At 32.9% G+C, this 13839-nt stretch overlaps 1 protein-coding gene across 1 annotated transcript; it reads left to right on the forward strand.

The window, feature by feature from the left end:
• The first annotated feature begins 9770 nt into the window (after positions 1-9770).
• Positions 9771-13227, forward strand: LOC127087627 (cinnamoyl-CoA reductase 1). The gene is made up of 5 exons (XM_051028548.1): positions 9771-10071; positions 10195-10349; positions 11170-11355; positions 11437-11789; positions 12832-13227. The coding sequence occupies exons 1-5, from the start codon at positions 9918-9920 to the stop codon at positions 13010-13012; spliced, it is 1029 nt and encodes a 342-aa protein (XP_050884505.1). The 5' UTR covers positions 9771-9917; the 3' UTR covers positions 13013-13227.
• The last annotated feature ends 612 nt before the right edge of the window (positions 13228-13839 follow it).

Genomic DNA, 13839 nt, shown 5'->3' on the forward strand with positions numbered 1-13839 from the left:
AGAAAGAATACAAGTGAGCATTCTTCTTTTTCAAAGCAAGCCATTTCTGATTTATGTCACAAGGTTAAAAATTTACTAATTGAGGATAGTCTGAAAGTGTACTCTGAAAAGTTTTTGAATAAGTCCATTGAGTTTTAATATTATGTTAACAACAACTCTGAAGTTGAGGTCAGGGCAATTTTTTTTACCATTTTCCAATCACAAGTTGTTGAAATTTATTGGTCTGAATAATAGGTATAAACATGATCATGTCAAGGCATTCTACTACAATCTTGAGCAGACCCTGCTGGAATTGAGAGTAGATTTAAGGATCTTGTAGTGAATTTAAATTATCTAGGTATTACTGCTCATCTTGGTTTAACATCGGAGGGGCCGAATATGTCTGTTGTAAGATCACCTAATAATGATAGAATCTCTTTTTTGCAATTAGTTTCTAAGTTCGTCTTTGATCAACTTAGGATAATTAATTTTATATCAGACAAGTCAAGTTTGATATGTGTATTCTTCATTGGATTGTTGTTAAGGTTCTCTATAGGAAACCTAAAAATTAGGCTAGGGCTATTGACTTTGACATCTACCAGGTGTGGGCTCTTCTTACTGATAGTGGAGTCAACAGGGTAAAGTTCATTATTCAAGGAATGTTTAACCGCATATAAAATCCAAAAAGGCCTATGTTTTTCAATTCATCTATGTTGATAATTCTAGAGCTTAATGGAATTCTGTCCAAGGAAGAAGACATGGTGGAAGCTCTAAAGATTTTGGACGAATATAAAGTTTCTATGGCGAGGTATTATAGAGACACTAACAATGTTTGTTACTAACTTCAGAAATCTAGAAGGCAAGCGTATGATGACCAAAATTTAGAGTTGGTGAAAGATCCGTCTGATGAAGCTGGTGCATCTGGTAATGGATTGTTATTTGCAGATGTTAAGGCATATTTTAATGATTGGTTCGGGAAGATCTTTGCAGATAATCAGGTTGGAGAAGAAAGGATCATGGGCCAAATTGAAGTTGTGGTAAAATAAGTTAAAAAGGGTTGAGAGAAGTTGAAGGAAGAATTGAAAGTCGAGATGTAAGCTAGTGAAAACTGTGTCCTTGCTCAATGAGAGTTGTTGTTGAGCAGCTTAGTAGTTCCACTTTCATCTTTCCTCTTGATCCTTATCATATTGATCCAGAGCCTACTGATGCCGCTCCAGATACTTTTGTTGCCCATTCTACTGATGAAGCAATTGTCTTTCCCTGATTTTATTTATTTTTCATGCATATCATATCATAGCATTTACATTTATGGATAATTATGTCATTTTGGATTGACTAGATATTTTAAGAATATTGACTCTATGATTTTGATTATATAATGTGCGCCAGGTTTTCAGTCACGTATTTTATGGTATCTTTGTGATTATTTATTTCTATATTCATCTTGATCAATTTTTTAAAATTGTGTGTTTTTGGTAGTTATTATCGTATGCGATTTTTGTGGTGAATGTTTAGATCGATATTGTGACATTTCTATTTTGTTTTTTGTATTGTCATGGAGTCGGCTGTTTGCATTTTTTTTCTATCTTTCTATTTTTTTTCTCTTTTTGATATTTTTCAAAGGGGGAGAAGGTACCAAGATATTATCGATATTCATGTGCATTAAGTGTTTAATGTAGGGGGGGCTTTACAGCTCAAATGATGTGTTATACGCCCATCTATAGTGCGCTAAGGAAATACACCAAATTCATTTACCCTCAAATTCCAAATAATCGCTCAAATAAATTGATCAACAATAATATCTCCAAATTTTCCAATCATAAAAAATGGGGAGACTGTAAGTGCAGTCACGTTATCGTATGATATTCTATTCTTTGTTTTGATGTTTTTGTCAATTTTAGTGTATATGTTATAGTTTATCCGCTTATTTGTAGTTTGCTTATCATTCAATTATTCATGTGTTTGTATTTCATTCGCATTTGAGTTGTATTGTATCCTCTTTGGCTATTTTAGAATTGTACTATTAAGAGCCTCATTACTTAATAAAATTAGAGAGTTGATCCATGGGAGTGTTCCTTTTTAGCCTAGAAAATTGCTCTTTTGTCGTTTCATCAGTTGTGGCCTGAATCACAAGTTAGAATGCTTAAATCAAGATGTTGAGTGGCTTAATTTGAATCAAGTTGTAAGTATGATTCAAATCATGAACCTTGTGAAAAATAGAATTTTCATCTAGATGATTTGATTCGAATCACAAAATGAACTTGACTCAAATCACTACCTCACGTGACTCGAATCACAAGTCTCCAGGAAGCTAGGATTTGGCTCAGTTTAAATTTAATGGAATCATGAATTTAACTTGACTCGAATCATAACACCTTCTGACTCGAATCATGGTTTCTTCTTAACTCTAATAATGGCTTCGCAAAACTAATTTTCCATCTTAGATTTAAATAGTTGTTTCTTTGATGAAAGTAACAAATGTGTGAAACATGTGGGTGAAACCTACAGAGACGAATTTTTAATTTGTCTTGTCATCTTTAGTGTGTCTATTCCTAGCACCTTCTATCTTTTTCTTGTCTCTAGAATACTTTCTTGAGTGTTAATTCTAGTCAAATTCACTTTTCTGTTGTACTTTATTCTCGTGCAATTTGTTGTTATTTTGAGGGAATTAGAGAGAGTGAGTTGATCAAACTTGTAATGATTCATGTTTTATCAAGCTCATGATATCCATAAAGAACCAATACACATTTATCCAGAGATTTGATAAAACCGTTTTTTTTGTGTGAGTGTAGTCTTTATTCACCTACATCTAATTCCTTGACTAATACCATGTGAATTAGAATGTTTGTGAGATTCCTTGGCATTGTTCATCATCTTCATCCTTATTATTTTTCCATTATTTAGGATCTTTATATCTAAAGATTGAGTGCTGAGGGAAACTAGTGGCACATTAGGGTATCTAATGTTTTTGTGTGAAGTTTGTTGTTTGTAACAGGTACATGTATCATTTCTTGAATGTTGTTGGTTCTTATTGGTATTTATAAAGAGGAGAGTTTCATTATACTCCATGGAAGACTTTGGTGAAGCCTAGTACATATTATTCGTACGACGGAGTTGGAAGATGTCCAACTTTGGTGTGATTATGGAAAGGTTGGTCGTAGACAAAGTTGTAAGTTGTCATATCAACGCTTAACTATGGTAATCACTCAGACAATAAATCGGTGGGATTATATGGATTGCCACACACGATTACAAAATTATTGTGGATAATAATGTTATTGGATCAAGTATCTTTGGGGATCTTGTTTTTGTTAGCAGTTTGAGTGTCTGCATCAACAAAGGGAATTATCGTGGGATATTTTGTTGTAATCATAACACTTGTATCAAAATTATCAAAATAGTGGAAGATCGTGATTATTTCTCAATGGTTATTTAACACCATTGAAGAACGTAGTAGGCAAAGCGAGGATGAGTGCTTGACTAATATAGATCTCTGTGTATCTTTTCTCTCTTCCCTTACCTCTTTTTAATTTTCTAACATTCATTAATATAGTTATTGCGTCAGTGCATTATTGCATCATTTGTATGTCATTTAGGTTAGACCGTGCTCATAGATATTTAATGTGTAAGCTTAGGTTTGCGATGCATCTATCTTATTGGATCATCATAAGTTCAATTATGTCTTGAATGAACATCTATGTAAAGTGTTTTTAAATCGATTTGTGTTAAAGTGGCTTTGGTTGTCTTGTAATTGACTTGAATTAGAAGTAATCAAGTCCTTAGTGATGTCCTGTAATATTTCACTTAGTTTAATTTATTGAGATGCTTCTAAGCTCTCTCAGTGTTGTGTTTTTCTTTCGCGTTTCTTAAAATCCCTGATTTCGTTTATGAGACCTAAAATGTTCTTGAAATTGTCTTTTAGGGGATAAGTTTATTCAACCCCCTTCTAGACCTCTTTGTGTCCATATTCTCACCCAACATGAAATGTTTGTCTAAGTGACTAGAGTCTTATGAAAGTATGGGAGTAACTCTTAAGATACTAAGAAAACTCACACATACACGCATACTCACACGCACAAGCATACACACACACACATATACATACACATACACATGCACACATACACACATGCACACACACACACACACACACACACACACACACATGCACACACACACACACACACACACACACACACACACACACACACAAATATACCTTTAAGACCTCTATATACTTAACAAAATCACCTAAAAATGTTTTTAAGGTCTATCCAGTTGATTATATGACTATCTGGTTATTTTTCAAATTGTCTAATAGATTGAATTATATGCATAATCAATTAGACAATGTCTCCATAATTGATTATGATAACCTCTTAATGTTTGATAACGACTTTCTATCCAAACCTTCCATTTTGGGCATCAATAGTCGATTATTGATGCACTTAATCGATTAGGCCATTAATTCAACCCATGGATTATTTTCCTTTTGAGCTATTTTTTCTCCTATATAAAGGATGCCTCTGCTTACTACATTTCACACAAAAACTCGAAGTTTTCCTAATTCTTTATAATTTATATCTATATTTTCTCTCTTTAAGTAATTTCTTTTACAAAAGTTTCCTTAGTGTCTCGTGAGTGAAAACTACTAGTGAGGAAAGAGTTGTATTATTGTCGTGCCACTGTTGTTATTTTCAAGAGCGTGATACTCTTGAAGAATTAAGTTTGGTTCTTGAGATAAACTACTTGTAAATTCTCTGTTTTGTTATAAAACTCATCCTGAAAAAGTTCTGTTTGGTTATTGAGATCAACCTGTACAATCTCTAGTTAGTTTATGGGTTCATCCCGTGGAAAAAACTCTCTTTTTGGCTGAGGGAAAAATATCTCAATTCGATTGTATCGAGGGCTTGTGGGCATAATATGTAAAAGCTTACTATTATAGTGAAGTCTCATGAAGATTTTTTGGGGAAGTGACACGGCCAATGTTCAGTCGAACCTGAGACTCTTTTATGTTTTCTATGGTATACTCTCGGAGGAATAGGAAAATGTTGAGTCTCTTTAATGTCTGCTACGATTTTGAGTCTCTTGTTGAGTGATAATATGGAAACCCTATAAATGTATCCCACAAATGTCACCAAATGATCATATATTGGACTTTTCTGGCTCACAAAAAAGAAGCGAGCTACGATATGATGATGAACTCTTTAAAGGGTTTCAACTTTGGTCTAACAATGATGAAAATGAGGGGTGGTACCTAGAAAAACTCTGACAATCAATTAAGTGATATTAGTAAGTGTGACATTTTAGGGTTAGAATAATATATAACAATATATAAAGGAAATACTTTGTTTTGGTGTAACCTTTTTTCCTACCATTTTTACCCTTATTTTTTATTGTGTAATTTACTTAATAACTTTTATTGAAACCACTAATATTTACTTCCACATAATTTCCTACTATTAAATTCCACATGCTGTATTTAAAAAAAATTATATTTAAATATACAATATCATTAGCAGACATTAATCTTAGCTACACACTAGCGGACAAACGAGCACGCGAGTGCATGTCTAGACGCTAGTGTGTAGCTAAGACTAATGTGCAATTCACCTTTTAAAGAAGGATTTTAGGGTATTCAAAGACCTAAACTTTATGTATGCCACAATTGTCTTAAAGGACATATGTCAGAAGATATTTGGAAATATGATTTGATGATCCTCTGCATTATGTCCGCTCTTATCACGTGTCCTTAGAAGACAAAATATCTCAATGTTCTTCAATAATAGAACTTTTTTTGTTGCGGATAAATATTATAGAAGACTAACGTCAATAAATCTTAATTGTATGATCCGATGATCCTTAGAATCTTTAATGATTTTGGTCTTCAACAATATTAGGGTGAGATCATTCCATAGATCTGAGATCCACTAAGCCTTTTTAGAATGTAGATTTTTCAAGAGACTCTATAAAACTTTTTATAGGATTTGACGACTTTTTATTTATCATATTCTCTTACAGGCATTGTAATGCAATGAAGCAAAGTACAATCATCAACAAATTTAATTGAGCCGAATCAAATTTTATCATTAAAAAATAAATTTACTTATTTTAATTTTTTTGAGATTTGATCTATGTATGTTAAAATTAATATAAACATTAAAAAGAATCACATGTCTTAAGTAAATTAATAAAAAGTGCCATTATTCTATTGACAAAATTTTAAAATAAAACAACGAGGAGGTAACATATATTTGCATTTGTAAATGTGAGTTGTAGTGATGGTAATATATGTTAAATTAAAATATTGTAACGGGGCTGGTGGGAATCGATTTTTGTTATAAAAAGCTTGTTATTGCAATTCATTTTCTCATATTTCCACTTATTACAACCCCACGTCACAAGTTACAACAACTTTCCCATCACCTTCTCTATCCCACTCAATCATTCACCTCCCTTTGTCCTTTTCCAACCATGAATATGTTTGCCGCCTCCGCTGCAAAACCTTTACCAATCTCCGGCCAAACCATACGCGTGATCGACGCTAGCGAATTCATCGTTTCATGGATGGTTAGACTCCTCCTCAAAAAAGGCTACACCGTCCGAAGAACCTTACGAAACCCATGCATGTTTGCTTAATTTCTTGATCGAAGAATTTAATTGAAATGCATGGATAGTGTAAAAATTAAAGCAAAAATAATAGAGACTGATATAAATAATGCAAAAAATTGAAGCAGTAAATAAAGTAGAATATGAAAATAAAAAATGGAAAAATGGATTTTGAAATTAAATTGCAAATGAATCCGACATGATTGTTGAAATATTGATCCAAGTGCAAACAAAAAAACTCCTAATTTTAAGATGCAATAGTCCTTCAATATGAGAAACTGTAGCTTTTATAATAGTGGAATTTCTGCCTAATAACAATGCTCTAAAACTCTAATAACTTGGATTCTTGAAAACTTAGGTTTTATGGGTATTTATAATATTGAGAATTGATGAAAGAAGTCTCAATTTGTGTAGGAGTAGTGGAGATTTATCTGCTGAAGTGGGAGAAGACTGGGTTTGGTAGTTGCAATTTTTCAGGCCTCAAAGTCCATGGCGGATGCTATGGCCTCATGGCGAACACCATGAGTAGAAAGTTGGTAGATGTGGGTTGCAAGGTCCACGGAGAACGCCATGACCTCATGGTGAACACCATGCGTGCTGAAATGCGCCTTTTTTTACTTTTCTTTGTGCTTAGGTGGCACCATGACTGTCACATCATGGCAAGCCCCATGGGGAACGCCATGAGTGCAGAACTTGTCCTTTTTCTCCGTTCTTTGCCATTTTTGTCCTGATTTCTTGCACGAGTGCTCCTACTTGGAAAATTCCTAAAATAGACACAAAATACCAACATAAAACCATAAAATGGAAATAAAACAGACTAAAATGACATGTGTATTGAGTCAGAAACGTGATAATGTTCATGATTATCAAACTCCCCCATACTTGAACATTTACTTGTCCTCAAGAAAACTTCTACACACATGAAAATATTTGAAAATGCAGCATTATAGTGTAAAGACTTAAAAATAAATGCATTCAAATACTCATAATTGGCTACACAATCTATTTTTGTTAGAATTAACTTGATATGTACTAAATGCACACTAAGGATATCGTATAAACACAATTCCATAATTATGCAGACATAAGCATCCCTCATATGAAAACCAATCTGATACATGCTATTATGCTCAAGCATAACTTACTCATCCTGTTTTTCATCATTTTTCATTCTAGCACAATCACATTAAGCCTGTTATCCTTTCACAGTCATAGTAGGAAATCTGTTAGTGACTATGATTTTATTATTATTTTTTTCTTTTTCTTTTCTGCGCACTTTGGCTTAATTTATTAACAAATAAAACGACTAAATACCGTTCAAATAAATGACCGGATGAGGGACACTTAACTTAGGAGGAACATTGCATTTTTATTCATTTTTTTCTTTTTAAGCACATGATCATTCACTTATTTACATCAACTTCCATGCATAGTGTGTGCGTAGGATGATGCTGACTGTTTAGATAAACTACTCAAGGATAATTAGAGAATGAGAACTCAAGTCTATGGACTTAATAGGTATTTAAATCGATATCTATATTTGGGAGAACATCATCAAGACTAGTCCATATAGCAACATAATCATACTCTTCTCGAGACTGTTGCCCGATTAAAGTTTGCATATGATGCATATATTGCACCATCTCTTCTTGTTGGCTATGCATGAGTGCAATAAGGCTGCCCCGTTCAACGTCTATGACATTCTGAGTCTGCACCTCGTAAAGCACATCATCTAGGATAATGTGTGCTGCTCCGGAAGAAGTACATGCAAAAGTGTCAGAGAAAAATGGTGCGGTGTGTGTAGGTGAAGCAGGAATATGAGGGGAATGATGTGGGGGTGACTCATGAATAAGAGAGCCTCGCTCTCTATGGTCATACTCCTCATCCATGGCACCATCAACATTGATATTCTCAGGAATGTCCATGAACACCGAAGTGGCCTCAGTACGGACCTTCAAATTATAGATCCAATTCGCAATGTTTTGCACATCTGTGCGGTTCGGGCAAGGTAAAACAACACTGGGTACCTCTCTGTTCCCAATCATCAATGAATATCTCTCATCCCTCCTATTTTTAACCAATCGCATGTTGTGGCATGCACGAATATCTAAAAGAGGTACGAATAGAGGTTCGAGTGTAGCAAACTCAACATCTAAGCCTAGAGCGCGGGCTATGGAGGTAATCACTCCTCCAAAAAAAAATATGCTCATTTTTAACACTGCAAACTGCTTGCATATGGGCCAACATAAACGAGGTCGAATTAATCCGTGTAGGTTGAAAAATATAATGAATGTAAAACAAATCTTTTGCATTAATTCTACTGTTATTCTTTCGGCAAAAAGTAGAGTGTACCAACATTTGGGGAAAATAACGTACGGTCGGGTTATGGACATGAGTCACATTATTACCCTCAAAGCTATCAACACGATTACTAGTTAATTGTTCCCAAACTTGACCAAATTCGTGTGTCCAATCAGTGTCTAACGGGATTTCACAAACAACACCCTCACCATGCGGAAGTTGCAACATGTCGGCAATTTGATTAAAACTAAACTGATATTCTTTGTTAAACATGCGGAAGCTAACACTGCCTTCTGTGCTAGGAGGCAAAATTTGTGTGGTGTAAACAAGAGAACTTATAAACTCTAATGTGAGGCTAACGTAGGTGAGGTCTTTTCTTGCATAAAAATGTGATAAACCTAACATGTTCAACATCCAATGCACACTATCATAAAGTCCTAAGATACATAAACAAAAATCGTCGACGTACCTTGTCGAAACAATTGCTCGATTCAAAAGAGCTTCGTTTTAGAATGTAGATCTTTCAAAAGATTCTATAAAACTTGTTATAGGATTTGACAACTTTTTATTTATCAAATTCTCTTATGAACATTGCAATGAAGCGAAATACAATCATCAACAATTTTAATTTTGAAGCGAATCAAATTTTATCCGTAAATTTTTTTTTTACTTTTTTTTTTTGAGATTTAAACTATGTATGTTAAAATTAATATAAACATAAAAAAGAATCACATGTCTTAAAAAAATTAATAAAAAGTCATTGAAAATTTTTAAAATAAAACAACGAGGAGGTAATATATATAATATTTGCATTTGTAAATGGGAATTGTACGGATGTTAATATATGTTAAATTAAAATATTGTAGCGGGGTTGGTGAGAATCGAATTTGTTATAAAAAGCTTGTTATTGCAATTCACTTTCTCATATTTCCACTTATTACAACCCCACGTCACAAGTCACAACTTTCCCATCACTTCTCTATTCCACTCACTCATTCACCTTCCTTTGTCCTTTTCCAATCCCGAATATGCCTGCCGCCTCCGCCGCCGCCGCTGCAGAACCTTCACCAATCTCCGGCCAAACCATATGCGTCACCGGCGCCGGCGGATTCATCGCTTCATGGATGGTTAAACTCCTCCTTGAAAAAGGCTACACCGTCAGAGGAACCTTGCGAAACCCAGGCATGTCTGCTTAATTTCTTGATCGCGTTTTAATTTTATAATTTAATCAAAATTATGCGAATTAATGATGTTATTAGTATTGTATTTTGACGTGAACATGCATGAAATTTGATTTGATTTTAGATGATGCAAAAAATGGACACTTGAAAGAGTTGGAAGGAGCGAAGGAGAGACTAACTCTGCATAAAGTTGATCTACTTGATCTTAACTCCGTTAAAGCTGCCGTTCACGGTTGTCACGGTGTTTTTCATACTGCTTCTCCCGTTACCGATAACCCCGTGAGTTTTCATTCCCTTATTTGATTTTTTATTTATTTAAAGAATCTTTTGATTTTTAATTCTTAATCTTCGCAATCAAAGGAACAATCACAAATAAAATTAATTAAATATTAGTCTAGTACACTATTATGAATTTTATATACTTATGTATAAATCATTCTATATTAAATTTTTTTACTTATCATTCTTTCTTTTTATTACTGTTCATTCTTTTTTATTATTTACTTATGTATATCAAAAAGAATCAATTAGGTTTTATTCTACAAAAAAATATTTGATATCATTTAAAATTTATAACCGTTGAATTTTGTAATTAAGCTAGCTTGATTATCGATAGAGAATAAACTATTAGATTGAATTTATAATGTTTAATAAAAAATTAAGTTGTTTAAAAATTTATAAATAAATTTCATAATTTACTGAATGGAAAATTAATAAATAAAATTGAGAGAAAAATAAATAAATAAAAAATTATTTAAGTTAATTTATAATAAATGCTTAAATTATGATATTGCAAACAAAAATTAATAAAAAAATAGTAGCATAGACAAAATCATGTCATGCGATGTGATTATTTGAACCGTTGGTTGGTGGGTCTTATTTTCTCACAACCAAACCTTGTTTGTTCCTTCTCTTTCAAGATTAAATAAAGTTATGTGTATGAGATTGTACACAACGTGGCATATAAATTTCACATCCACCAACTTTCTAAGTAATCTTCCATTATTATGTTTTTTTAATTAATCTACTATTATTAGTACTACTAATTTAGTTTTACCGAAAATGATTATTAAATTTGTTATTTGGGTACGTGTCACAGGAAGAGATGGTGGAGCCTGCAGTAAATGGAGCAAAGAATGTAATCATAGCTGCTGCAGAAGCAAATGTGAGGCGCGTGGTTTTCACTTCCTCAATTGGCGCAGTCTATATGGACCCAAAGAGAAGTGTTGATGTTGAAGTTGACGAGTCTTGTTGGAGCGATTTGGAATTTTGCAAGAACACCAAGGTCAATATTGTCTTCATCTATAAACCACTATTATAATATTGTGATGATAAATGCAACTGATTTGAAATTTGAATATTGCAGAATTGGTATTGCTATGGGAAAGCAGTGGCGGAACAAGCAGCATGGGATATAGCAAAAGAGAAAGAAGTAGATTTGGTTGTAGTGAATCCAGTTTTGGTTCTTGGACCATTGCTACAACCCACAATCAATGCAAGCACAATTCACATACTAAAGTACTTAACTGGATCTGCAAAAACCTATGCAAATGCAACACAAGCTTATGTTCATGTCAGGGATGTGGCATTAGCACATATACTTGTTTATGAAAAACCTTCTGCTTCTGGTAGATACTTATGTGCTGAAAGTTCATTGCACCGTGGAGAGCTTGTTGAAATTCTGGCTAAGTATTTTCCTGAATACCCGATTCCTACCAAGTAAGTCACTTAAATTATTCTTCCTATTATAATTATCATTATTAATTAATATAAATTAGTAATTTCGTTAAAACAATTCAATTGATTTCTGTGCAGAAATATTATAGGAGTTTAGGTTCTAACGCGCCGCATTCCACTTATAAAAAGAAATAAAATCTCATGCACTAGACTAGTTGACATAAAAAAAATATATGAGTTAGCATAGAATAAAAATTTATAAATGTTCAAAAAAATTGGAGAAGTATTGAATGGTGACCTAGTAGGTATACCAACTTTGACTTGTTTATGTGATCTATGTTCCATTTCCACCACCTAAATAAAGTATAGAAAATGAAATTGAAATTATTGGTATTATTTTATAAAAGTAGAAATAAGTGGAGCATATGACTCCTTACCAACCTCAACGTCCTTATCACTTTATCTATATATTATCTACCTCTTCCATTATTATGGACATGATAAATTATCGATATCTATAAAATTTATACTTCCTTCGATCTTATTTATAGGCAAAAATCTTTTAAATTTTTTGGTGTTAAATATAAGCAAATGTCAACAAATTTATGTTTATTTAATGTCTTTATTTCAAAATTATCTCTGCATTAATTATTTAGATGACAATTTAATTAATAGTATATTAGTAATTGAGTTATCTTTTTTTACATGAAACTAAGAAAATTAAAAGTATTATAAAAATTATCTTTTTTACTTATAAATCAGGTCGGAGTAGTGTTTTTGTTAGATTCAATGTTTGACGATTCTGATATCAAACATTTAAGCATTTGAAACATTGAAAACCATGGAATTAAGATTATACCGTTTAGATTTAAATTTAATATTTTATTATAAAGTAAAAAGTAAAATATATTTTCTTCAAACCGTCATAGCACGCTCGAATAATGTTCTGAAAAAAATGTATGATATTTTGAATGCTTGAATGTGTGATAATGCCAACTCCTATGAACTCAATTTTTTCAAGGTCATAATTTGCACCTTGGGTCATAGGTTCAAAGTTAACAAAGTAAATGTTTTACATGTGCAGGTGTTCAGATGAAAAGAATCCTAGAGTGAAACCACATATCTTCTCAAACAAAAAACTGAAAGATTTGGGATTGGAATTCACTCCAGTGAGTCAATGTTTATATGAAACCGTTAAGAGTCTGCAAGAGCAAGGTCACATTCCTGTTCCAAAGAAAGATGATTCTCTAGCAGTCAAATCTTAAACCTTATTCATTGTCAACAAGTTTGATTCATGACAAAAACAGAAGCAATTTTTAGCAATCTACTAGATACTAGGCTCATGTTGCATTATGGGCATCTTTCCTACTATAGAAAGGCATCATGCAGTTTGTAATTGTCATGTTTGAAAATAATCTCAATTTATTATTGTGGTCCTTACCAGTATATTACAAATATACTTATGGATTTTCTTAATTCACCTCATTGCGCCAATAATTTATGGTAAAATTCTTGGAACTAGTATTTTGGTTTTATATCATGTACGAGAAGGTAACGGAACCTTCCCTCGGGTTTCCTTAATAATTTTGAAAGATTCTTTAGATTTTTAGAGTTTGGTTTTAGATTTTTTTTTCTTCATTTTGTTGTTGCATGTTTTAATAACCAGTCTCAAAAGAAAAGCATGGCACTGGAGAGCGATACTCAACATGCCAAAAAATCAATATAACAATAAAGTTACAATCTGGAGAAAGAAAAACGAACAAAAAACATACAAGTGGACAAAATCCCAACACTAAAAGAATTAGGTTATTTAGAAGGAGCCCAACGGACATTGATGAGAGAAATAATCAATCCACTCTACAAAGCTAGGGATTAATAAGGGGATTTCACTGTAGGAAGGTAGAATATGTTGAGGCTACCAAGAACATCATATCCTTAGCATGATGCCACCATCACCTATCTTTATCTAGAGAGAGTGACTATCTCTTAATAATAGAAAGTTGGTTGACAACCATCTCATGTTCTTAAATAAAAATAGATCTCATTCACTCCCGATCCCAAACTAGATCTGATCTTCCCACAAATCTACCTT

This window comes from Lathyrus oleraceus, chromosome 5, assembly GCF_024323335.1.
Source record: "Lathyrus oleraceus cultivar Zhongwan6 chromosome 5, CAAS_Psat_ZW6_1.0, whole genome shotgun sequence".
Lineage (NCBI taxonomy): Eukaryota > Viridiplantae > Streptophyta > Magnoliopsida > Fabales > Fabaceae > Lathyrus > Lathyrus oleraceus.

What these genes read in the sequence shown, in the direction of transcription:
- LOC127087627 (XM_051028548.1), top strand. Translation starts at nt 9,918, where the DNA reads ATGCCTGCCGCCTCCGCCGCCGCCGCTGCAGAACCTTCACCAATCTCC. An exon ending in AGGAACCTTGCGAAACCCAG is followed by an intron (nt 10,072 to 10,194) that starts GCATGTCTGCTT and finishes ATTTGATTTTAG; the next exon opens with ATGATGCAAAAAATGGACAC. An exon ending in GAATACCCGATTCCTACCAA is followed by an intron (nt 11,790 to 12,831) that starts GTAAGTCACTTA and finishes TTACATGTGCAG; the next exon opens with GTGTTCAGATGAAAAGAATC.